The sequence below is a fragment of the Lepidochelys kempii genome, chromosome 4, assembly GCF_965140285.1.
Source record: "Lepidochelys kempii isolate rLepKem1 chromosome 4, rLepKem1.hap1, whole genome shotgun sequence".
NCBI lineage: Eukaryota > Metazoa > Chordata > Testudines > Cheloniidae > Lepidochelys > Lepidochelys kempii.
In genome coordinates, this window is record NC_136383.1 from 41,769,420 (window position 1) to 41,796,111 (window position 26,692).

Here is a 26,692-nt window from a genome sequence, read left to right on the forward strand (position 1 = left end):
GAAAACTCTCTGAAATGGGGGTGGGGGCAAGACAAAACAAAAATTCAACCCCATCCCACACCAAAACCAAACCGACCCATCATTCTTTTCCAGATAGACAGGTGGTAAAAAAGCAACCTAGGAAACTAAGGGATTGAATATAGGGTGGTGAGAGAAGGTGAGGAATTCTCATATTTGCAACCATATTTTTAATAAAAATCCAGACTTTCCATCAAGCTCTACAGTGGGAAATTCACAATTTTATTACAGGACCCAGAGTTTCTGATTACCATGCTAGTCTAAGGTCTAAAGTAACACTTCTGAGGAAACAGATTCTAAAATTAACTTGTAACAAACTCTGCCTGAAAGCTGATCTCTGAGACCACTTTGAAGACCTCCACAATTCTGAAAGAATTCAGCTGTCTCAGCACCTTCAATAAAATACCAGACCGTACAAATATCACCTCTGCTGGGTTTTATTAGCCAATAAAACAAGCCGACTAGGGCTGGCATTGAAACATGTAAGGTAGGCTTTAACAAAAACTAATTATCAAATGATGTTTTTTGAGGGCAATGGCAAGGCTAGTTTCTGTGGTAAAGGTTCCTAGAACACAGGCTAGAAGACTGATGAGGAAAACATTTGTTTCTTCAATAAGAAGAAAGCAGTATAATGAAAAAAAGTTTACAGTGCACATCAAGGGTTGATCCTTGGCTGGTATAAATTGGCATAGCTCCACAGAAGCTCCATGGATTAAGAACTAGTTAACTGGTAGATTTCCAAAAAAAAATTAATGGAGAATCCTTTGTTGGTGTTTTTAGTAGGGGCTCTCAAGGATCTGTTCTTGAACCAATGTATTAAACATCCAGAAGATCCATCCTAGCCAGTATACCGTGGACGGTACATAGCTGTGAGCTTCTCTACCCCAAGATGTCTCTCCATCTGGTCATATGTATTAATTTCAACATTTGGAGCACTATCACAAGGGCAATGATGGGCTTCCCTGGTCTATTGTTTGAAACCTGGCTATTTGGCCAGATAGCTAAAAAGGCTCCCTTTGATCTGCTGTAAGACAGGATCCTCTGTCTTGCTCCTATTTCATCACCAGCTCCTGACACACTATTTCGTCCCTCTCAGGAATGATAGATGCAAACAGGCAGCATACAGTGGCCTCTACTGCTGCATCCATCTTGATTCTATCTGGAATGCAAGATGCGGCACCCACATTTCCATAAAACTTGTCAAAATCTAATTGGGAATGTATGGACTCTTGTCTTGGGCCCATTTTGATAGGGTGGTCAGAACTTGGTTTCTCACTGTTTTCATTTATTATTCCCTCCTCTCCAGAAAAAAGGAGGCACCTCCCTTAATTTATTGCACTGCTTTAGAATTAGAGGTTCTGTCACTAAATTAGCTATCAGGAGCAGTATTGCTCTTTTTTTTTGTGGTTTCAAGACAATAAGCAAATCCCAAGCAACAAGACGCCAAGTCCCAATTTCTCATCAGAGGGTTCTATAATGTTCTCCAGTCTGTCATTATTTGCTGTACTGTTACTTAGGCTGGAATTACCCCTTCCACCCTTGAGAGGATTATTGCATCCTCTGCCACAGCTACCTTACATACTCCAGTGGCATCATTCCAGTTACACTGCATATTTTATCCCCCATATTAAGATTAACTCCATACTTCATCATAAAATCAGTCCTAAACAATGACCCTTGATCAGACTCTCATGTCACAATAAAATTCCGTCTCAATTTAAGGTTGTCAATGTCTGCATTGGCTTGCCAATCACCCATTCCATTTGTTTTTTGGTCATTTGCTCACCCCACAGAAGGGAGTTAATTTCTGTGGTCTTTCCCTGGAAGCTTCTTTCTGTAGCCTTTCAGATAGCCTAATTGATACTGAAGTACAAGTTTTGTGCTATTACATGAGACTCTCTCAACTTTTGCAGGCAGATAGATACTACTCCCTCCAATGTCAGGCAGATATCATGGTGGCCTAGAATTTGCTGGTAGACAGCTTTTGTCACTGTTCTCTGCACCAATCTGTACAACATCAGTTTTAATCAGTAGACAATCACATTTAAATCCATACTTTCCAGATTTCCAGCAGGCCTGATCATCCATGGCCTTTAGTAATTCACTCCTGTGCCTCATCATGTCCTGGTGAAGGCGTTGCCTTGTTCCTCTTGACTGAAAACCTGCATGTTCCCATCTCAGTATCTTTTGTTGCTGTGATGTTACCTGTTGCTGAAATAGTTACTAAGCATGTTGTGAGAACCATTATCAAAATGGTTATCAATATTTTTTAGTTTACTGAAAACACATATTTTGGTAAATGAAAATTTGGTACCTTATTTCTATGATTTTCAATAAACATTTTGTTAAATCTTTAAAAATAATAAAATGAGTCAGTGCTGAATCCTGAGAAACAAACAACTTTAAAATTCTTAAATGTTTCATTATTATTATTTAATTTTGAGTTGCTAGAATATCTAGGGATACAAAAAGGTTATACAAACTTTCTCCATACAACAATCTATTGTTCTTTCAATCCCTTAATGTAAGATAATTAATATGCTTCTAAATACTGTCAGTCAAATGAGAGGCATTTTTCAGATGTGATAATTTATCAAACTGAGCGACAACAATGCATATTTGTGGAATGATAGCCCAGGTATAATAAGTTGCACTTTGCTGAATTACTGTCTCACATTTTGTATAAGCAATTTCCATTCCATTTTGCTCAGACCTGGCAGTGTAAAACAATTAAAAGTAAATTTGTATCCATTGTGCTCATCCACAGGTATGACATTTAAAAAGTTAATGACAAATTAATTGTTAGATATATAGTTTTGAACTTAATGCATACATAGTAGTAGTATTTTTATTTTTTAACATTTCAGAGCACTAGTCAGAGGAAAGTGAGAACTGTAATCATACACAAAATATGAACAACATTAGAACAAGACTGTGTCTGTCACACATAAAATATTATATTGACAACTCATTAGTTTATGGACCCAACGTCCTCCAGGGGGTGTCAGAAATCCACATAATGTTTCTGAGTGCTATATTTTGTATTTGGAATTCAAATTTAGCTGACAGATGTGTAAAATCCCATATAATGTACAGTGAGAAAATTCTCAAGTGACTAAACTGTGGTGGATGCTGAAGAATGCAAGCTATTCTAGCTTAGGCTGACATTAATTTATGTTCATAATTTTCTCCCTATATCCATTTTTTTTCTTTGTGGTACAATAGTACAGTGTTTTTCTGCTGATTCCACATACTTTGTGCAAACCATATCCCTTTTTGGGACTCTTCTAATACACAAAGTCATGTAGATCTGCAAAGCCGTATTTTTAAAAGACCTAGTGGATCCTTTATTAGGCAAGGTGGCTGATACTGGCATCCGAGAAGCATAAGTAAAACTACATTTCAAAGATCTCCAGTGCAGAGCTAATAGCATTAAATATGGCCTTATATTTATCATGACTTGTGACCCATTTTTAATTAGCTCATCCTACTCGTGGCTGGATCATAGCAACAATGAAGAGTGTCACAATTTGTAAAGCTACCTACACTAAGACCAGAAAAAATACTGAGTGGCCAAACAAGGACTTCAGCTAGATGCAATAATCAAATCCAGTTATCCACAATCCCCTTTACTTGGTGTTAACTTGTGTCTCTACCTCAAAAGAGTTCCAATCTATAAAGACCATGACCAAGTATGTGTTGCTCTTCCAGACTATGCCAGATGCCAACTCAGCCATAAAACAGAAAAGGAGATACACAGGAATTAATGACTGGCAGTATCTCTTTATTTTTGGTTGCAATACCACCCAGGAATAGGGCCAACTATTTCTTCTTCAATAATGAATGCCAGCCAAGAATCTTGCTAACATTTATATTTGATCCCCCTCTTTCATTTCAGCCATGGGAAAACAACATAACAAACCACCTCTGGCACTGTATCATCATACTAAGTGGGACTAACAGTATTCCTTGGATGTCACATTATTAGTATTCTGTCCCTATTTCTTTTCACCTAACTTCTATCCTTTTTAATCCTTCTCCCAACTTTTGCTACTCTTCTTAAGAGGGAAAGGCCAAAAACCAATATGGCTGCTGTTTTCTTTTATTTCAACAATATGTTTATTATTACTGGCTTAGTTGTCATTTTACAGGTTTAGTTGCTATCAACAAGGTGAAAACACATCTGGTAACCATTCAGGTTGTTTATTAATTAAAGAGACTTTAAGTACTGAAGCTTGACTGGTATTTATTTAGACAGGTAGTCAGTTAGACAGCACATAACAGAAGGGTTATATGTTACCATAGTTTGTGTGAACTGACCTTTGCAGCTGATAGCAGTTGACAGATAGTGCTGCCTGGTTCATAGGTCAACAGATTACACTAAAGTGTTTAATAAATTATAAATGTTTTTGCTACCTTATTAATTCCTGGCTATACTGTTATGCCCTGATACCTATACCAATATTACAGACAGTTTAGAGACTACGGCTGCCAATAAATTTCTTTTGGCACCTGTGTTTTGAGAGAGTGATTGTTGAGCCAAGATTCTTTATATCGTTGGATAGAAATTACACCTTAACCAAAAAGATGCAATTCATAGGTTCCTGCAAATCATCTTTCCCCCCTTTTTTCCCCCTGTGGCAATCCCAAGACAATAAAGAGGAAATAGCATTGTAATAGGAACCTTCCACTCTTCCAATAAAATTAGACAATGCACTAAAATCTGTTTTAACGAAAGAACACTAGAGGGCACTCTTTACCTGTACAGTAGTTGAGTTTCCAGTCATTGCTTGGTGACTAATCTGCATATGAAGGTACAAACATGCTGAGGGTCAAGGTGGTGGAAATGCAGACACTTAAATCTTCATTGCTGTGTGTAATTCACAATATCCTAAACATCCACTTGATTTATTTAGAAGTTTGTTGCTGCATAGCTGAATATTTTCTTGAGGATAAAAATAACTTGATTGCAGATTGTTCCTTGCTTTTCTAAAGATTTCATTTAAACAAAGAAATGCAGGCCTGTGGCCACATCATTTTTGTTTTTAAGAATAGACACACCTTTGTCAATCACCTTGTTTTAGCATAACTTCCATTTACATTGCTCAGATTTTTTTTTAATTAAAATTGAATTTATTTCACTGGGGACCAAAATGTTGTTAATATGACTATTAAAATACATTGCTTACAAAACAGGCAAGCTCCTTGCAAAATGTATTTTCATAGGGGGTTTCCCTCTCTCCGAGGACTTGGAAAAATAATTGTTCAAGGAAAAGGATAAAAGCTGGATCCTGTTCTAGGCCCCACTCCCCCACATTTCATAGCTTAATGGAGAACAAACCTATCTGCTCTATTGCATCAAAAGAAACCCAGGCCCTAACACATCCCTCACAGCACCAGCACATAAAACGTTTAGCTCTGGTCCTTGGATCTCCCTGGATTCAACCAATTTTTGATACCTGCCCCCAACAGAAAACAAGCCACTCTCATTGCACCACTAAAATTCAGAGCCTGATGCATCCCAGCAGGGCAGCGCTGAACCCCCCAAGATCTGGCATGTGGATCCTGGCTAATTTTGGCCCAACCCCCCTAACTGTATAGCATCACATCACAGGAGTATTGCAGATATACTTGGACCTAGGATCTAGAGCCTGCATCAGGCCAATGTTTGGCCCTGATTCCACCAATTACACTGGTTAAATGGGGAACACGTTTATCTTCTCCTTCTACCAACAAATAAAAGGGGAATATCCCTGCTTCCCAGGATGGGTTGTATCTTATATAGGCAACTATACCCTCCCTCCCGGGAAAAAAAAAAAGTGTCACCATTTTTCACCCTTGCTGTCTGGTCAGCCAAGTGTAAACATGTTCCTTGCATCACTAGTGATCTAAATCTGCGGGAAGGAGGGCAAATACTGGGTGGATCTGCGAGGATCCAGACCAGGGATTGTAGCACTGTCGCATCAGGATGGGTTGGGGTGCAGGGCTCTGGAAGTAGTGACCTGCGGTGCAGGGAACACATGCATGGGGGGTGACAGAGTATATGCGATTAGCAGCTTTCTCTTCGGGGGGATGGGTTGGTGTGCGGAGTTTGACAGAAAGCCTGCTGCAAAGTTTACACTATTGGAAACACTGGGAAGCCTGCTTGCTGCCAAAGGGGATGAACGAGTTAATACAAATCTGCGCACCGCATTCCCAGACGCGCTTTACCTAATCCCTTTCTCATTTATTATTATAGCAACCTAACGCTCCTCCCTGCAAACCTAATCAACCGCCCCCGCCCCCTTGTTGCAGTGCTGCCGGCCGGCCGCTTGCAGAGGGAGGACCCCCGCCTCCAGCCGTGGCGGTGTGATTGGCACCCAAAGGGGGCCAGCAGCCAGGCTCTGGAAGCTGAGCTCTCCATCTAGGGAGGGGAGGCGGGGACTCTTCTCGCCGAGGCTCAATGGCAGGGCGAGAGGGAGGGGGCTGTCGGTAACAGGCCAATTGGAGATCGGGGGGGAGTCGGGGCTGGAAGTAAAGAGTGAAGAGCTCAATGAGTAGGGAGCAAACTTTGTGGCTCTGGGCTGCGCGCTGCGTGGGCGTGGGGCAGGCAGCCGCTCTAGCCGTGCCCTGCGCGCAGGGCTGCAAGCCAGCGGGGAGCTGTCCCCCAGCCGCTCCGGGGGCCAGCCCCGCGCTGTGGATTACAAGTGAGCCGGAGCCTGGGGGCAAAGCTGGAGAGGGGCGCCCGGGCGGCTTTGCTCTTGCTGTGAGACTGTAGGTGCCCCCCCCCCCCCCGCCCCGACACACAGCCCCCCGCCCCTGGCATGGTGAGAGGAGCGGGGCTTCTGCGGCTGCCGGCTGCCCAGCCCGGAGCGGCGCGGCGGAGGCGGGCTGGAGCGCTGGGGATGTACAACTGAGCGAAGCCGCCCGGCCGAGCTGACCATGCTGAGAGGCGCCGCTCGCTGCCTGCGCCCCCCGACAGCCCCGGAGCAGCCGCGGCGGCGGCAGGAGGGGCAGAGCCGCGCCGCCGAATGAGCGTGGCCGGGGTGCCGCGGGGCAACTCACTCGGCGGGGCTCTTCCCAGCGGCGGCGGGCGGCGAGGAGCCCGGCTGCGCTCTGCGGCGTGACTGGCGGGGAAGTTGCCTCGGGCAGGACTCCATCCCCGCCGGGGTCTGTCACTCCGTCCCGCGAGGAGAGGAGCTGCGTGCTGCACAGCCGCTGGGCGGGCAGGCGGCCCCCGGCCAACTCGCCGCAGACCCCCTCCCTCTGCAGCCGAGGGGAGCAGCCGCTACTCAGCGCCCCGCCGCCCCTTGCCCTGGCCGAGCCGTGCGCGGGAGGCGGGGAGAGGCGGGCGGCGCTGTGGATATGACCCCCCGCTCTTCCCCACCTGGATGGCTTTGCTGATGGGGATTTGGTTGCCTTCCTGAGACTCCCCGCCGCTTTGGCGTTGCCGGACCTGCGTTGATTGTGTGCTTGTTTTTTTTTTTTGTTTTCCGGGAGGGGTGGCCGGGTTTCCACACCCCTCGCCTGAGCACCATGGGCCTCCTGTCAGCAGGCAGCCCCTCTCCGTCTTGGCTGCCCCCCTTCGCCATGCTTCTGCTGCTGCCTCTCCACGTCTCCACTGAGCCCCGACAGGTCTTCCAGGTGCTGGAGGAGCAGCTCCCGGGCACCTGGGTGGGCACCATCGTCACCCGCCCAGGCTTCACCTACCGCCTAAGTGAGCACCATGCCCTTTTCTCCATCAATGCCACCTCGGGGGCGCTGCACACCCGTGCCACCATCGACCGAGAGAGTCTGGCCAGTGACGTGATGGACCTGGTGGTGCTCTCCAGCCAGCCCACCTATCCTAGTGAGGTGCGTGTCCTGGTGCTGGACCTGAATGACAATGCACCTGTCTTCCCAGACCCCTCCATTGTGGTGACTTTCAAGGAGGACACAGGCAGCGGCCGCCAGCTTATTCTGGACACCGCCACCGATGCTGACAGTGGCACCAATGGCGTGGACCACAGCTCCTACCGCATTGTGGCTGGCAATGAGGAGGGGCGCTTCCAGCTCACCATCACCCTCAATCCCAGTGGGGAAGGTGCCTTTCTGCACCTGGTCTCTCGGGGTGGCCTAGACAGAGAGGCCACCCCCACCTACCGGCTGCTGGTGCAAGTGGAGGACAAGGGAGAGCCACGACGGCATGGATACCTGCAGGTTAATGTCACTGTGCAGGACATCAACGACAACCCACCCATCTTCAGCCAAGCTCTCTACCAGGCCCGGGTGCCTGAGGATGCGCCCGTTGGGGCCAGTGTCCTTCAGGTGGCAGCAGCTGATGCTGATGAAGGTACCAATGCTGACATCCACTACCGCTTGGAAGGGACTGAGGGTGGTGGTGGGGAGGGGGCTGGGGGAATCCCGTTTGAGGTGGATCCGGAGAGTGGGGTGATACGTATCCGGGAGCCTCTGGACTATGAGACAAGGCGGCAATACTCACTAACCGTGCAGGCCACAGATCGGGGGGTGCCGGCGCTGAGTGGCCGAGCTGAGGCACTGATCCGACTCCTTGATGTGAATGACAACGAGCCACGGGTGAAATTCCGCTACTTCCCAGCCACCTCCCGTTTTGCATCAGTGGATGAGAATGCGGCACCTGGCACAGTGGTGGCACTGCTAACTGTGAGTGATGCTGACTCTCCTGCTGCCAACGGAAACATCTCAGTGTCAATCCTTGGAGGAAATGAGCAGCGTCATTTTGAGGTGCAGAGCAGTAAGGTGCCAAATCTCAGTCTCATCAAGGTAGCGGCGGCACTGGACCGGGAACGCATTCCTACATACAACCTCACTGTGGCTGTGGCTGACAACTATGGGGCCCCCCCACCACCAGCTGGCTCCCCCACTTCCTCTGTACCTCCAGAAGGGGCAGTTGCTGCCCCAGTGAGCCGCTCTTCGGTGGCCAGCCTGGTGATTTTTGTGAATGATATCAATGATCATCCACCTGTCTTTGGACAGTCTGTGTATCGGGTCAATATCAGTGAGGAGGTACCACCGGGCAGCTATGTGAAGGGTCTGAGTGCCACCGATCGTGACTCTGGTCTCAATGCCAACCTCAGATACAGCATTGTTTCTGGCAATGAGCTGGGCTGGTTCTGCATCAGTGAGCACAGTGGCCTGGTCACCACCACTGGCATTGCTGGCTCCGGAACCAGTGGCCCGGGTATTGGCGTGGCTTCCTCTGGTGGGCTGGACCGAGAGTCAGCCTCACAGGTGGTGCTGAACATCAGTGCCCGTGACCAAGGGGTGCAGCCCAAGTTTTCCTATGCCCAGCTGGTGGTGGCCATACTGGATGTCAATGACCAGAGACCTCTCTTCAACCAGCCGGATGGCTACCAGGTGTCCCTGGCTGAGAATTCCCCTTCAGGAACTGAGTTGCTGGTCTTGAGTGCCACCGATGGGGATTTGGGGGACAATGGGACAGTGCGCTTCTCCCTGCAGGAGTCTGAGCCATCAGTGACAGCAGTTGGCCCTTTGGTGGCTCCCCGCCGGGTCTTCCGCTTGGATCCTGTGTCAGGCAAGCTCAGTACCATCTCACAGTTGGACAGGGAAGAACAGGACCATTACTCCCTGCAGGTCCTGGCCACTGATCTGGGCTCTCCTCCTCTCTCTTCGGTAGCCCGAGTCAATGTGAGCCTGCTGGATGTGAATGATAACAGCCCTGTGTTTTACCCGGTCCAGTATTTTGCACACATCCAGGAGAATGAACCCACAGGCAGCTATGTTACTACCGTCTCTGCCACTGACCCAGACTTGGGGCCTAATGGGACAATCAAGTACAGTATCTCAGCTGGAGATAACTCCAGGTTTCAGATCCATGGCCAGACAGGGGTCATCACCACAAAAATAGCCCTGGATAGGGAGGAAAAGACTGCCTACCAGCTGCAAATAGTGGCCACTGATGGTGGCAACCTCCAGTCCCAAAACCAGGCCATAGTTACTATCACTGTTTTGGACACTCAGGACAACCCCCCAGTTTTCAACCAAGGTGTATACAGCTTTGTTGTCTTTGAAAATGTTGCCTTTGGCTATCATGTTGGCACAGTTTTTGCTTCTACAATGGACCTCAACACAAACATTACTTACCTTATTACAACAGGTGACCAAAGGGGCATGTTTGTCATCAACAAAGTGACAGGCCAGATCACCACAGCCAGTATCATTGATCGGGAAGAGCAAGCATTTTACCAGCTAACAGTAGTGGCTAGTGGTGGGGCAATAACTGGAGATACCATGGTCAATATAACTGTGAAAGATTTAAATGATAATTCCCCTCATTTTCTTCATGCAGTGGAAAGCGTTAATGTGGTTGAGAACTGGAAAGCTGGGCACACCATATTCCAAGCCAAAGCTGTTGACCCTGATGAAGATGTCAATGGCATGGTCATGTACAGCCTTAAGCAGAATCCTAAGGGCCTGTTTACTATCAATGAACAAAATGGTGCCATAAGTTTAATAGGGCCACTTGACATAAATGCTGGCTCTTACCAGGTGGAAATTTTGGCCTCAGATATGGGAGTTCCACAGCGTTCTTCTAGTTTCATTCTAACTGTATCCGTCCATGATGTAAATGATAACCCACCAGTATTTGATCAACTTTCCTATGAAGTCACCATTTCAGAGTCTGAGCCTGTGAATTCCAGATTCTTTAAAGTGCAAGCTTCTGATAGGGATTCAGGAGCAAACGGTGAAATAGCTTATAGTATAATTGAAGGAAATTCCGGGGATGCCTTTGGCATATTCCCAGATGGCCAGCTGTATATAAAGAGTGAATTGGACCGCGAACTTCAAGAAAGATACGTTCTCCTGGTTGTTGCTTCTGATAGAGCAGTGGAACCACTTAGTGCTACTGTGAATGTTACTGTGATTTTAGAGGATGTAAATGATAACAGACCATTGTTTAACAGTACCAATTATGTATTTTATTTTGAAGAGGAACAGAATGGTGGATCATCTGTAGGCAAAATAAGTGCTGTAGATAAAGACTTTGGACAAAATGGTGAAGTCAGGTATTCATTTGAAAATATGCAGCCAGATTTTGAATTGAACACAATAAGTGGGGAAATAACAAGTACTCATCAGTTTGACAGGGAAACTCTTATGAGGCAAAGGGGAGCAGCAGTATTTAGTCTTACAGTAATAGCAACAGATCAAGGGTTGCCAAAACCTTTAAAGGATCAGGCAACTGTGCAAATTTACATGAAGGATATCAATGATAATGCACCCAAATTTTTAAAAGATCTCTATCAAGCTACAATATCAGAATTAGCAGCAAACTTAACACAAGTTTTAAGAGTTTCTGCCTCAGATGTTGATGAAGGTAGTAATGGATTGATTCACTATTCAGTAATTAAAGGAAATGAAGAACACCAGTTTACAATTGACAGTGGCACTGGTCAAGTAACATTAATAGGTAAACTGGACCATGAAGCTACTGCATCTTATTCACTTATTATCCAAGCAGTAGATTCTGGGACAGTTTCCCTAAGCTCAACTTGCACATTAAGCATTGATGTACTGGATGAAAATGACAACAGTCCTTCCTTCCCTAAATCTACTTTGCTTGTAGATGTCTTAGAAAATATGAGAATAGGTGAACTTGTATCTTCTGTCACTGCCACCGATTCTGATTCAGGTGACAATGCTGACCTTCATTACAGCATTACAGGGACAAATAACCATGGAACCTTTAGTATCAGTCCCAACACTGGCAGTATTTTTCTTGCAAAAAAATTGGACTTTGAAACACAATCGTTGTATAAACTAAACATAACAGCAAAAGACCAAGGAAGGCCACCTCGGTCATCTACAATGTCAGTGGTAATACATGTTAGGGATTTTAATGACAACCCTCCTTATTTTCCTCCTGGGGATGTTTTTAAATCTATTGTTGAGAACATTCCTGTTGGTAGTTCTGTGGTTTCTGTGACTGCTCATGATCCGGATGCAGATATTAATGGGCAGCTAACATATGCAATCATTCAACAGATGCCAAGAGGCAACCATTTTAGTATAGATGAAGTCAGAGGGACAATATTTACTAATGGTGAAATAGATCGTGAATTTGCTAATCTCTTTGAATTAACAGTGAAAGCCACTGATCAAGCTGTCCCTGTAGAATCCAGACGATTTGCATTGAAGAATGTAACCATTTTAGTAACTGATCAAAATGATAATGTTCCTACATTTATATCACAAAATGCTCTTGCTGCAGACCCATCAGTTGTGATTGGTTCAGTCCTAACTACAATTGTTGCTGCTGATCCTGATGAAGGAGCAAATGGGGAAGTTGAGTATGAAATAATCAATGGGGACACTGAAACCTTTATTGTGGATCGTTACAGTGGAGATCTAAGAGTGGCTGCAGCTTTGGTGCCTTCTCAGCTCATCTACAACCTCATAGTTTCAGCCACAGACCTTGGCCCTGAAAGAAGGAAATCAACCACTGAAATGACTGTCATTCTGCAAGGGCTTGATGGACCAGTGTTTACTCAGCCAAAATATATTACTATTTTAAAAGAAGGAGAGCCAATTGGGACTAATGTAATATCCATAGAAGCAGCTAGTCCAAGGGGTTCTGAAGCCCTCGTGGAGTATTACATAGTTTCAGTCCGTTGTGAAGACAAAAGTTTTGGACGTCTCTTTACCATTGGGCGCCATACTGGTGTAATCCAGACTGCTGCCATTTTGGACAGGGAGCAAGGAGTACGTTTGTACCTGGTGGACGTTTATGCCATTGAAAAATCAGCTGTTTTGCCTCGAACACAACGAGCAGAGGTAAAATATTTTATTCAATGAATATTTGCATCTTTTATATTCTAAATAAATTGCTTTTTGTTATATCAGCTGACCATTTTGATTTTACAGATGTTGGTGATCAAAGTAAGTGAAAACTTCAATATCATTCTTGACACCTGTTGGTTCATTAGAGAAACATAAGCTTTAAACCTGCAACAGACTAGTTTCTTTGAAGCTGAGGATGTTCATGCATAGAACAGCGTTATTAATGTTTCTTCAGTGGCAATAGTTTTTTTTTTTTTCCTCGTAATTTTGATAGTTATGGGTACAGTGCTGCTCTTCTGCCATCTTAGCCACGGGTACTGCCCAAATAACTTTTGGATACCAAATATCTCGGTCTTAAGCAAAAGGCTTTTCTGGGTCTTTTATACATCATCATTTTAGCTGTAATCCACCACCTCTCTCCCACCTTTTTTGTGTGTGTGTGGTAAGCCTATCCACTTCTGGCTGAGTTGCTTTCTCTAGAATCATCATATCAATATTGCTCTGAGAATTGGACAGTAGTTGATTGCTGTCTGAATAGCTCAGACATAGTCCTGGACTGGCCTGTACAAAATTGATCTCCACTGCCTCATGCCCAGTTCATTCCCTTAAATGGATCTCCTATTATATCTCAAAGTTACTGCTGTTCCTCTGGTGCTGACTGTAGTAAAGGTTGTGAAAAAAATCCTGCTGATGTCCTCAGATTGATATGAAGTGTAAAAATTATAACACTTTATCAGAATGCCACTTTAAATGATTCACTGGAGAGTGTTAAAAAGTTCTCTCCATGATTAGCTTGAATATTAAACCATGGGGAAATAGGCCTTAGGTCATTAGTTATGAAGCAATAGTTAATTGCCATTTTCCTAAGGGCTGTATTTGACTGTAGACTCTGTTACACAGCTGGAAGCATATACCACAGTATTGTCTTTTAGATAGAGACTTAAATGTGGGGCTTGCTTATATTTTTACTTATGCCATAGGCCTTCCTCCCTTTTTTTTTTTTTTTTTTCCCTCTGAGTCATTTAGTTTTCACTCATTGGAATTTTTGGAACCAGCACTGTTTTGTCGGTCGACCAGCAGGTAATACCGAAAGTGCACAGTGGTTCAACCATTTCACTCACAACTAAGCACATTACCTTAGTGTTGTTCAGCCTTTCACATCCATGAGTTGCCCCAGTCCATATTTCCCCTATGGAAGTACATTTTACTGTTTCTAAATCAGCAAGAATGCTGTGCTTTTTTCAAGAGCTATGCTGAATGTAGTAACTCGTATTTGTGTTATTTGACACATGCAGTTTTTTTTTTTTACTTTGATGTTTGGTGTGATACTTCAAAGAGTGCAGGATTGGGTTCCTATATAGGTAATTGTTTGTTTTGGGCCAGAAATAAAGAACTTTAAAGTCAAAAGAAATTTGTCAATATGTATAAGGCATCTTATTTTGTTGTTTGCATACGCTGTACAATGTTTTATAGCATGTTAGGAAAAGCAATTATGAATTTGAGCATTATAGCTATTTTAGAAATGGAGGTTATTGATTTAAATTATGCATGTTACTGATATTACAAGATTCCTATTATTGCTCTTTGCAGACTATGCAAGTAAATTATGAACATTAATATAAAGAAGGCAAAAAAAGCACAAGAGGAATAGTATGTGTGTAAAATTTTCCATGGTGGTTTATTGTATTAAGGGTTAACAGTTTTCCTCAGTGGGGAATTTGGGCCCACTCCTGCAAACACTTATTTCAAATAAAACTTTTGCAATTTTGAGACTACTTGCGTAAGCAGGGAATGATCGGGTGAGTAAGGGCTTGCAGGACCCTGTGGTTGCAATAGGTTCACACTTTGTAAAAGTGCCTAATAAGAGCATATGGTGAGCATGAAGAAAGCAAGCATTGAAATCTTAAACCAACTTTAAATTGTTGAACACAAGCCACTCCTAAAATGAAAAGCAAATGTGTTTCTGTGCAAGGATATTGAAAGCAGTGGTTAGGAGCTAGGATTTCATATTATTATTGGTTGCATCTTTTTAACTTCTAAAATGCTTTCTTCCCCCAAAACAAACATAATTAGTTTACTGTGTTTCCTTAGAAATGTATTATAAATTATCATCCGTTATCAACTTAAAAAAAATCTTAATCAGTTGCAGTCTCTGTCCTTACCCTGGGTATGGTATTTACTGATTTATCTTTCATTGGAAGACTTTGCTTACCCCATGTTTGAATAAGAACCACTGAAATTGACATTTTAAGGGCAAGCCAGTTGTCAGAGGGTGCTGAATAAGCACTATGCAATCAGCGTCCTTATTCTTTGACTGATATTTTGTTTTGCTAAAGCAGTGGTTTGAAAGACTGATTCCTAAATTTACAGATTTAAATTTCAGAATTTGCTGCTCACTTTTTCTTTTTTAAGAAAATGCCACTGCACAACTACAAATAATTTAAAATATGCCTTCTTGCATCAAGTCCACAGGTTATGACCTTTAACTTTTTGGTTTGAATTCAATTTTTTTTTTAATTTGGTGATTCTAATAGTAATTTCACCAAAACCTAGATTAGGGAATAGGAATGCAAAATCACAGAAATGTAGGTCTGGAAGGGACCTCAAGAGATCATCAGGTTCAGTCTCTGGCACTTAGACAGGACCAAATAAACCTAGACCGTCCGTGTGAGGTGTTTGTTCAATCTGTTCTTAAAAACCTCCAGTGAGGGGGATTCCACAGCCTCCCTTGGAAGCTACCCTTATAGTTAGAAAGTTTTTCCTAATATGTAACCTAAATCTTCCTTGTTGCAGATTAAGCCCATTACTTCCTGGCCTATCTTCAATGACATGGAGGACAAGTGTTCCCTGTCCTCTTTATTATAGCCCTTAACCTATTGGATGACCATTATCCAGTCCCTCAGTCTTTCCTCAAGATTAAACATGCCCAGTTTTTTTTTTTTTTTACCTTTCTGCATAGGTCAGGCTTTCTAAACCTTTAATCATTGCTCTTCTCTGGACTTTCTTCAATTTCTCCACATTTTCCAGAAGTGTGGCACCCCGAATGGGCACAGTACCCTAGCTGAGTGCTCTCCAGTGCTTAGCAGAGTGGGACAGTTACCTCCTGTGTCTTACATACAACACCCCTGTTAATGCAGCCCAGAATATTAGCCTTTTTCAAAACTGTATCACATAGGTGAATTGTATTCAGTTTGTGATCCACTATAGTGCCTAGATCTTTATCAGAAGTACTTACCACTTAGACAGTTGTTCCCCACGTAGACAGTTGTGCATTTGATTTTTTCCTTCCTAAGTGTAAGTACTTTGCACTTATCTTTATTGAATTATATTGTGTATATGTACATACAACCCTGCCACATGTAATACTGTTATATTTAAACATTCTTATTTGTAATGTTTTCACCTACCTCTTTTTATTAGTATATGTTTGGATTTAAAGAGCCTCTTTGGCAGATAGTGCTGTAGATACAATTTTACATTTTCTTAGTGCTCAACCAGAGACATCTATAAAGTTATTACTATAATTAGAGGCTAGTAGGTCAAGTACTCTGTTTTCTAAAGCTATGCTTAGTTAATGAGAGAGCAATAGTATTTTGCATTTTTTTTAAGCTGTGTTACAAGGGATATGCAGATCTTACTTCTGAACCAGATAAGAAAAAGGTAGAATAAATAGTCCAGAAGAATGTCTGTTTGGTTCTCCTGTACAGCCTGGAACGCTTACAGCAGCACTGTGGCCAAACGTCATCTTAAATGCTGTGTAGCACGTAAGTGATTCAGAGAGCACTCAGTGTTACATTTGTTTGCTCAGAATGGTGAAGAGGACAGTAATAGAACATGAGAAATAAGAATGGGTTATTTAATGCTTTTCCAACGGAGGCTTGAAGAGGCCTGGAGGTATGTGATAGATGGCTAGTATGGTGTCAGGGGATATTTTCAGGCTTGGAAATGTTTACCAGACACTTTCTAGCTAGTTGCCTATATAAAAGAATAGCGTGTGTGAGTGAGAGGTGGTGGGGGGGGGGGGGGGGAGAGAGAGAGAGACCAGTGAAGTTCAGGGCCAGTTCTTGCCTCAGAAACCTAACCCCTGCACCCCCATCTGTTGGGAAGTGGCATGATGCTGGAATTCATACCAGGATTCTGTCCCTGGACTCTACTTATGCCTTTTGTATATGTCTGATAAATTTGAATTATCAATGTTGGATTGGGTGAGTCAGAGGGAAAATCATTTTCCATCCTCCACATCCATCCCCATAGGAATTTTCATACTGGATTAGACCTTTGGTCCATGAACTTCATATCTGCCGGTAGTGCATACCAGATATTTCCAAGGAGTGTATCAAATCATTGTAGTATACAATGATGTATTAACATGTTTATGCAGAGTTTTTTCTAAACATCAGTCAGTTTATGTCTTGAAGAAATAGGATTTATATTGCATATACACATTAAGTAATGCTAATCCCAAGTAATCCAAAATCATTAGTCAAGTCCCAAAATCATGAGATTAGTTTAAAAATCATGCAATTTAAAAAAATAATATATGTGATCCTTTTATTTGCTGTCTGGTTTTGGAGCCTTTGGGCTCATTGTCTTTCTTTTCTCCCCTACTATGAGGATTAGAAATTTATTAATTTTAAAAAATGAAACATGAGATTCTCATGTAACCACAGAATTTTAGGAACTGAGGCTTTATGGGAAGCACTAATTATTGCGAGATTTATGGTCAAATACCGAGAGTTAGCAATACTAAATGTTTAACTCAGCTAGTGTAATTTTGGATATTCTTATTATCCAGTTGAATGTCTGATCCTTTTTAAATCCTGCTAAACTCTTTCATGCAATAATACCCAGTGGCAATGAGTTCCACAGGCTACTTACAAGTTGTTTAAATTTGTATCAGTTACAAATTTGTTCTCTTATAATTTAATTAGGTCCCACTGTTCTTGTGTTATGAGAAAACATAAACCATTATTTTTTAAATTGAGATTTAGCATTGGTGTAGGTGAGGAAAACATCGAGAGGAGAAAGTCGTAATAATAATTAATAAAATGTATATAGTGTGTTTTCGTTAGTAGATCTGAAGGCTCATTTACAAACGAGGTCTTTGTCACTTTCCCCATTACATAGATTGTGAAACTGAGGGACAGAGCAATGAAGGGAATTGCCCAAGGTTAGCCAGCAAGCTGGTGGCAGAGCTGATAATAGTAAAAGATCTCCTGAGTCTTGGTCCAGTTCTCAACCCAGTAGGTAACACTGTCTCCCCTAAATTCAGGTTCAGACATTTCTTTGTTCCTGCCATATTCAAAGAAAAATCCACTTAGGAGAAGAAAACACTCTGTCCAGCCCCAGTCAAAGTTTAGAGGACACAGTGGTGTTGAAATAGTGCAGAGCTGGAGAAGAGTGAAAATCTGGACACTGTAAACTGGAACCTACTCCTACTGAAGACAATAACAAAACTCCCCTTGACTTCAGTGAGAGCTGGCTAAAATCATAACTGCATAACATAACTATTATAACGTGTACAGTGATTTGAATATGTGAAGTACCATGTAAGTGCTAATTATTATTATAAATGTCATACTCTAACTTCAGACTGAATTCCTGACTTCAGGGCTGTTGCCTAGACTGTTACACATTTAATATCCTCTTGCCTGAGAAATGGGAAGTTGTGGGTTGGCATGGTAATATATTTAAGAAGCTACTTTTGCAATAAAGTGTTTAATATGCAGCACTGGAGAGTTTTACATTACAGTAAATTAGAAAATCTAAAACAGGAATATTTTAGATGAATATTATCTGGCATAAATCATATTTATTTATGTAAGAACAATGGAGTATTCCTTGTATTCATACTATTTATAGATTGTTTTATTCTTTAGTGATCCATAGCATACTAATTGTAGCCTGACAAAGGAAATCACTTATGACATACTGAGTAAACAGAGTAAATGTGACCCCTTGTCAAGGTTCTAAAGCCAAAGCCAAATTGCCTTTGGTTTTGGTATTATGGATTCTAATGGGATAGTTGTTGATTGTTTCACATATTACTGTAGTTTGCACTGATATGGAAATTAAATTAAGTGCTTTTCTTGATGTAAAATGAGAGATGACCATGCATTAGACTATGTCACACATTTATTCCAAACCAATTTGTGTCCAGTAATAAATTCAGAAATGTTCTTTTTTAACTCATATTTCTTTTACTTAAATCCTTTTCGTAGTAAAAATTTGACATCTTTCTATTACTTGTGCTGTGCAGTTTATGCTGTTCAACTTCTCACAATGTTTTAGTTATGTGGCATTATTATTAGCTTAAAAATCCTAGGTTAAAATGCATTATCTTGGGAATGTAAAATATATTTTCTTCGTTATTTCTTCATAGCGTTCATGTTACATTATGAATTTAGGAATAATGTCACATAACTAGACCATCATTTTAATTGGCCTAATCCTGCCACATTCAGAGTGTCTCATACAAAATTCTGAAAAACTCTCAAATCCCATTGACTTCAATAGTCCCTACCTTTGCCATGTAAAATGTTACACCTAACTTACTGGAATGTGGGTTTCTGTAAAAAAGGTTTTTTGAATCTTAGATTCAGCATTTCATGAAATAGTCAGTGGTTATCCATTGATTACAGCTACTTATCAATTTTTATATAGGTGTCTTTGGGTTAGGGTTAGGGTTCTCAATTGTCATTGTGCATTTCCCATGTGCATTTGTTGGACTACACCCCAATGGGAGAGGACTCCTTTGTCTATACCCTTTTGATTGAGAATCCAGAGGGCAGTAGGATCCAGAAAGTCTCACTATTGTTTCTAAAAAAGAAAAGGAGTACTTGTGGCACCTTAGAGACTAACCAATTTATTTGAGCATAAGCTTTTGTGAGCTACAACTCACTTCATCTCACAAAAGCTTATGCTCAGATAAATTGGTTAGTCTCTAAGGTGCCACAAGTACTCCTTTTCTTTTTGTGAATACAGACTAACATGGCTGTTACTCTGAAACCTATTGTTTCTAAGAGGTTGAAGGTTGTCTTGCCTCCCTGGGACAGTTTGCATTACATTTTTCAGCAACAGTTTAAGCACTAGTCTGCACAGTTTTTGCACTGATAAATCTGAAAGAAAAAAAACATTTTAGTTAAATCAGTGCAACCCCCTAGTGTGGACACAGTTATACTGATACAGCTTGGTTTCAAATGTGTCTAGACTAGAGGGTTGCATTGCTTGTAGCTAAATTGGTTTTTCTTACCAATTTAATTATATCAATGCGAAAACTGTCTGAAGACAAGCCCCACGCCTCGGGTGGTCTAATTAATTAGAAATGAAATGTATAAGAATAGAGAGAAAAGAAAAGGAAAACAAAACAGAGTTTGCCTAATATATTTAGGCATATAGTTGGCAAAAGTGATGCCAGATTGTTGTGGTATATCTTATGATTGATTTCAGTAAAATTACAGCCTTACTTTTGCCAGGAATAAAACTAGATCTGTTAGAGATGGTATTTCTTTATTTTAGTTTGATTTTTCTCACAATTCCTAATAAATATTGCCTCAATTAGACCATTTGAGTCTGAAACTGTCAGCTATGTATTTGTTTTTTATGGTGATCAATTTTTGTTCATTTTCCACTGTAGCAAATACCAAAAGGACAAATAGTAACAATTGAAAAACTAAAAGCCATAGTTATGCTCTAAAAATACATACATTAACAATAGTAATGCAAAAGAATCCCAAAGGAGGGTTTTAAGGAAGCACTAATGTCTGTACTGTCAACTATGAAAAAAGAAAAAAATAGAGCATTTGCCTTGGTGTTTAATATTTATATAAAAATTATTGTGCAGACTACATGCACATGAATGCAGTTTTGATCAGTTAAATCTCAATTCATGGTTGTCATATCATATCCATGAACTATCATGCAAATATTTTATATATAGGTTGCAATATGTTTAACACAGCAATCTAGACATTATCCAGATATGTAGACATAAAGGCATTCTGATGACATCTGGTAAAAGCATTCAGCAAAATCAAAAGTTTTAACCTTTAGGAAGTAGTCTTCAAGGTTTCTTCTTTTGGAAGAGGAAATCCATTTTCACTGTATTAACTTTCCACTGACTCCCCATTGTGCCTCTGTGATGGAATCCCCTTACAAGAGGCTTTCCTGGGGCAGCCTCTGGCTAAGGAAACCTCTACTGCAGGCCTCCCAAGGAGCCGCAGTGCCAAGGGGACAGTGCAGGGGGCAGAAAGAGATATAAAGATGGCTCAGTGACAGTGGTCCTCCATGCATAGAGCCTTTGCTTCTTCTTGATTCTCCTGGAATATCCCTGAGGTCAGTTTGCTGGCCCTGTGGTCAGCTTCATTGTGGGGTATGTGATTGAAATCCTGCACCCTGATGAAACAACTGGGAATAAATTAGTGAGGTTTTTCTTCTTTACCCCTTTCTGTGGGCTGTTTGTTTTGTTTGCTATAATATAGCTGGTATATGAAAAAAGAAACAAAAGAACATGGACATTTGGTCACACATTTGATGTCAGTGGATTTGCATGAATTTACATGAACAGAGAATTTAATCTAGACTTTGTTAGTAAACTGTTAGATTTATGGCATGTTAGTTTAAATGTTGACTGTTACTTTTACAATTATGGTGAACAGCAATAAAAGCTTTCATTATTCATGCAGTGTAAGTTAATTGGCCTTATTGACAAAGGTTCATTACAAACTAATTGCATGTTGAGCCATACACAGTTTGGGACAGACTGTAAAGAGTGTGTTAAGTTATAACATGCCCCTAAGAACCTGAGCTCAATAAATTCTTATAATAAAAAATAGTACATGGGAGAGACAACCATAAAACCATATTTCAAGGCTGGAGTATGTAAGGGTATTGGTTGATCCCACTGTACCTATTGAACTTCTATCATTATAAGGGATGGTGGTTTAAGGACAGATCTCTTCCCCCTTTTCTAGGCTAAAATTTGTGTTTCTAAGGTATGGTGGAGTCTCAGGCTGGTGTTGACCCGCTTCTGTTATATTTTTACCTTTGCTGCTGCTGCTGTTGCATGCCTGGTACTTGGTATGAGTAAAAGCCCCAGATCCAGTTTAATATTTAAAAAGCATGATTTGTTAATTCTTAACATCTCCCATTATTAAACTTGTGTGGTATTTTACATGTTCCTTTTCATTCATTTTAATCTCAGAGTTGTAATGGGTAAATATATTTTCATTTACAAGCATGGATGGATGGCATTGACGGAACAGCGGCAGTCACTCCTGATTCACTGAGTGTTTGAATACTTTACAGCTTTCTTTAGCTTGAAAACATGTTCAGAGGTTGTTGGTTGCGGCATTTATCGTTGGACAGTTTATTAGATACTTATGTGCATAATGGCCAGTGTCAAGCCCCATCTTCCACTGGTTTTAATTAGGAATTTACTTATTTTATGAACTTTAGGAATTGTAGATGGGATTTTCAGAAAATTTAGACTAGATCTACACAGGGGACTTAGGCTCAGGTTTGCATTGCCTAACTCTAGGTGCCTTGCCACCCAGTGCAATCTTCTGCACTGAGCTAGGTGCTCTGTAAAATGCAAGGGGAGAGCTAGGTGCCCAAGGACGTCTTCATACAGACTTAAGATGACCTATGTTAAATCAATTTACAGCCACTGCAGTAATTGCTGTGGTTTTTCATGTCCACAATACCCTCCTTTTGGTGGTGGTGCGCATCCCCCACCAGGAGCGCTTCCACCGATTTAAGAGGGGCAGTGTTGGGAGCTGAGCACCTAGGCACTCAATTCTGCTCCCCATGGAGCACTGCTGCTGCCTGGGCTCTCAGCTCTGCTCCTTGATGGGAGCCCAGGCCAGGCCTTCAGCTCCCTGCTCCCTACTGGGAGCCCGGCTACTGCCAGGGCTTTCAGCTCCAGGGCTCTCAGCTCTCAGCTGGAACAATTTTTATAGTGGGGATGCGGAGAGCCATTGAACCAAACTGCAAACCCTGTATATAATGGAAACCACTTCAAGCCAGGGAGTGCGGCAGCATCCTCTGCACCCCTAGTTCCAACACCTAGGTCTGCACTCCCAGTGGGGAGCTGGGAGCCTGGGTGCAGTTGGGCTCCCACCTGGGGCAGCCAGGCTCTAGCTGGAGCCCACCACTTTCTTTGGGGTGACTGTCCGAGCTGCGAGCCCAGGGGTAGGTTCGCAACAGGGAACCTACCAGCTTTTCCTGTCAATGTCCTGGCTCCAGCACACACAGCTGTGAAATTGACAAGAATCAGAACCAATGTAAGTAACAGTGCTACATGGACACTGCATCACCCTAAGTATACTGACATAAGCCCTACGCCTCTCATGGAGGTGGAGTTATGACGCCAGTCTAGTAGGGCACTTACATAGGCAGGACAAGGCTGTAGTGTGTACACTGATATAATTAGGTCGATGTAAGCTGCTTTATGTTGACCTAACTCTCTAGTGTAGACTAGGCCTAAGGATTCATAGAAGCCAGCATGCTGAGCGGGGATTTGCCTAAACAAGCCATTAGGAAATGCGGAGGGCAGGGATGGGACCTAAACCACACCCCTCAAAGGAATTTAGGGCTTATCTACACTGGCACTTTACAGCGCTGCAACTTTCTTGCTCAGAGGTGTGAAAAAACACGCCCCTTAGTACTGTAAGTTTCAGCACTGCAAAGTGCCCGAGTAAACAGTGCACCGGCACTGGTAGCTATTCCTCTCATGGAGGTGTGTTGTTTTTGTTTTTTTTAATAGCGCTGGGAGAGCTCTCTCCCAGCACTAGGCTGTGACTATACAAGCCACGTTAAAGTGCTGCCACACAGCGCTTTAATGTTGCCATTGAAGACGTGCCCTTAGACGCCTAACTCCAGGCTGGATGGAGGTGGCTGTTCCCCCCACAGCTGCGAGTCCCCATGGGGGTAGGCACCGAAGCCTGGTCAGTCAGCCCTTTCTTACAAAAACTACAGTTGTGGTGCCCCCTTTATATTCAATCGCTCAGGAGCAGGGACTAGAACCTAGGTCTCCCAGGAGAATGCATTAATCACTGGGTTATAGACTCATTCTCCCTCTCTTTCTGGCTCAATGAATATTTAAGTATTTCATAAATAGTGGAACTGCTTCAATAAGACAGACCCACCTCAGAATACCTGATAATCTAATGGTTAGGGCACTCCCCTGGGAGGTGGGAGACCTGGGTTCAGGTCCTTGCTCCAAATCAGGCAGAGTGCAAACTTGAACCCAAGTCTCCCATATTCTTCTGATTACTGGGTTATTGGGTGTAAGGGGCCACCAGCAACACCATCAGGACTTAGGTAGATTTGCATATGCCTATTGGCAAAAACCTAGGCATCTAAATGACTTTACTGGTGGAAACTTAGACCAGTTGAGTAGGGGTTTTGAGAATGTGGATTTAGGCGTCTAACTCCTTTTGTGTTGGGCTGATTTTGCTCCCATTTAATGATTTTGCTCCCATCGACTTCAGTGGCAGCAGACTTGGGGCAATGCTGGGCATTCTTTAAAATGCCACAATGTATGTATATATTGTGTTTGGGAGGAGTAAAATCCCATCTTCACATGTGATTTCTAGTATGAAATTTCATATGTAGTATTTAGATACTGTTATTGAACTGAATATTAATTTGACATTCAAGCATACCTCATGTGCAGAGCTGAATGATGCAAAGAAAGTACTTGCACCTCATAAGCAGTACTTTTTTATTTATAAAGTCCCTTAAAGCTTTTCCTCATTTTGTAATTTGGAAGTACATTCAAATATTTGTTTCCATTTTTAAACCTTTTCAGACTAATTTTGTATTAATTTATAAATGGGTAAAATAATTTTAAAATTTTAGCCAAATATACGTATATCAAACATCTATTCTCCTTGTGTTTGGTTACTGCTAACCTATTAATTTTCAGATTTATTGGCCACTCCATTATTGGAAACTGGGAATTCTAACTTCCAGCAACAAAGTATTAATTCTAACCACTTGAATATGCTATCTCACCTGTACAAATCTATAGTTTTCCTTCCTGAATTGTATGTGGAATCCGTACCCAGCTTGTGCAATAATAAATCATTTAAATAGCATGGTCAAACTTTTTAGCTGATGTTTTTTCTAATGATTATATCTGGGATAGATGAAAAATATCTAGTTGGTGAACTTTATATTAGTTTCAATCCTTGGTAGTTCCAGACATATTTATCCTGATTTTTCCTCTTTGTTACACTAGCATACGTAGAGAGTCAGTTAGCTTATGCTCTAATAAATTTGTTAGTCTCTAAGGTGCCACAAGTACTGTTTGTTTTGTTTGTTTTTAGTTGACTTATAGTGCTCTAAAAATGATGTCAGATCAGAATAGGGAAAAAGTGAATAAGGAAGTGTTATTTACCGCATTACGTAGAACAAGAACTAGTGGTCACCCAATTGACTTAATACACAGCAGATTTAAAACAAACAAAAGGAATTACTTTTTCATAAAACACAATCAATCTGTGGAACTCATTGCCAGGGGATGTTGTGAAGGCCAAAAAATATTAGATATGTTCATGGAGGATAGGTCCATCAATGGCTATTAGCCAAGATGCTCAGAGATGCAAGCCCACGCTTTGGGTGTCCCTAAGCCTCTGACTGCCAGCTGCTGGGGATGGATGACAAGGGATGGATGACCTGATAATTTCCCTGCTCTCTCTGTTCATTCCCTTTGAAGCACCTGGCATTGGCCACTGTTGGAAGACATGATTCTGGGATAGATGGCCATACTGGGTCAGACCAATGGTCCATTCTTATTTTCTTCCATTAGGGGCCATTGCATTTAACGTTTTTGTAAAGTGAATTTTTAATTAGGACAATTTTCAGTTGTATTCCAATAGTAATTTGTGTTTTAAAAGCAGCTTTGGTACATGATAACTCATGCTGGAGACAGAAAACACTGAATTCATATCACAAGGCAGAAAGAGAGAGAGAGAACTTGTGGTTTGCTACAAGCTCTGCATGAGGGGCAGTGTGCAGTTATGCTGCCTCAGGAACCGACTGTGATTTAGGAAAAGCAAAAAAGAAAGCAATATGGATTAGACTTTTAAATGTCAACTTCTTTGAAGCTATTTTTCATAAATGAATGGGATTTTCTTGGAATATTTTTGGAAAGATTAATACAGATAGATGCCTTTACATCTGTATAGTGTCTTCCTAAAAAAACGTGATATTTTCCCTGGGCTTTTGTTACCGAATTATATTTTCTGTACCCTGGTGGGTTTTTCCCCCTCTCAATTTCTGACAGGACGAAGTTTTGATGGATTAAAGAGATTTGTAGTATAGAAACCCAAGGAAGCATTTGACATTTGAAGTATGTATGCAAGCAGAAGGCTAATGCTATGGTTTATTACTCTTTTATTGTTTAAATATCTGTACTTTTATTTGTTTGTGAATAGACTTAATTTACTGCCTTTTGAGCCTGACTCTGCTCATCTTGGTGAAGTCAGTGGGAGTTGTGTCACTGACTTCACTGGGAGAAGTTCTGGAGCTTTTGGAGTTCAATACACAAATTAAAGACAACATGGATTTTTCACCCTATAAGGTAGCATCAAGGAACTTTAAATTACGCAAGGATTAATTTATAACTGTGCTGACCTGTAAAAGAATTTATTACATCGGTTTGCACATCAGCCTTCTTTTTTACTATCTAGTAGCTGAGGGTGCACTGAGGGGCTTTTAATGCTCAAGAAGAAGAAACAAGGCTTCAGTATTCTATGCAGATGGTAATATTTTCAGTAAAGGTTTGAATACTAACTGCTTTGTATGCATTAAACTGAAAATCCCATTTTTTGTCATCTTTTTATTTCCTTGCATAATGGTACCAAAT

At 41.8% G+C, this 26,692-nt stretch overlaps 1 protein-coding gene and 1 pseudogene across 1 annotated transcript in view; both read left to right on the plus strand.

Moving 5' to 3' along the window:
- The first annotated feature begins 7,533 nt into the window (after nucleotides 1–7,533).
- LOC140910971 (protocadherin Fat 4 pseudogene) lies at nucleotides 7,534–11,614 on the plus strand (annotated as a pseudogene).
- Nucleotides 11,355–26,692, plus strand: part of LOC140910365 (protocadherin Fat 4) — a 222,130-nt gene continuing 206,792 nt past the window's right edge. The window contains exon 1 of the mRNA XM_073341085.2: nucleotides 11,355–12,813. Within this exon, the coding sequence (XP_073197186.1) occupies nucleotides 11,620–12,813 (1,194 nt within the window). The 5' untranslated portion in view covers nucleotides 11,355–11,619. The remainder of the gene's footprint in view (nucleotides 12,814–26,692) is intronic.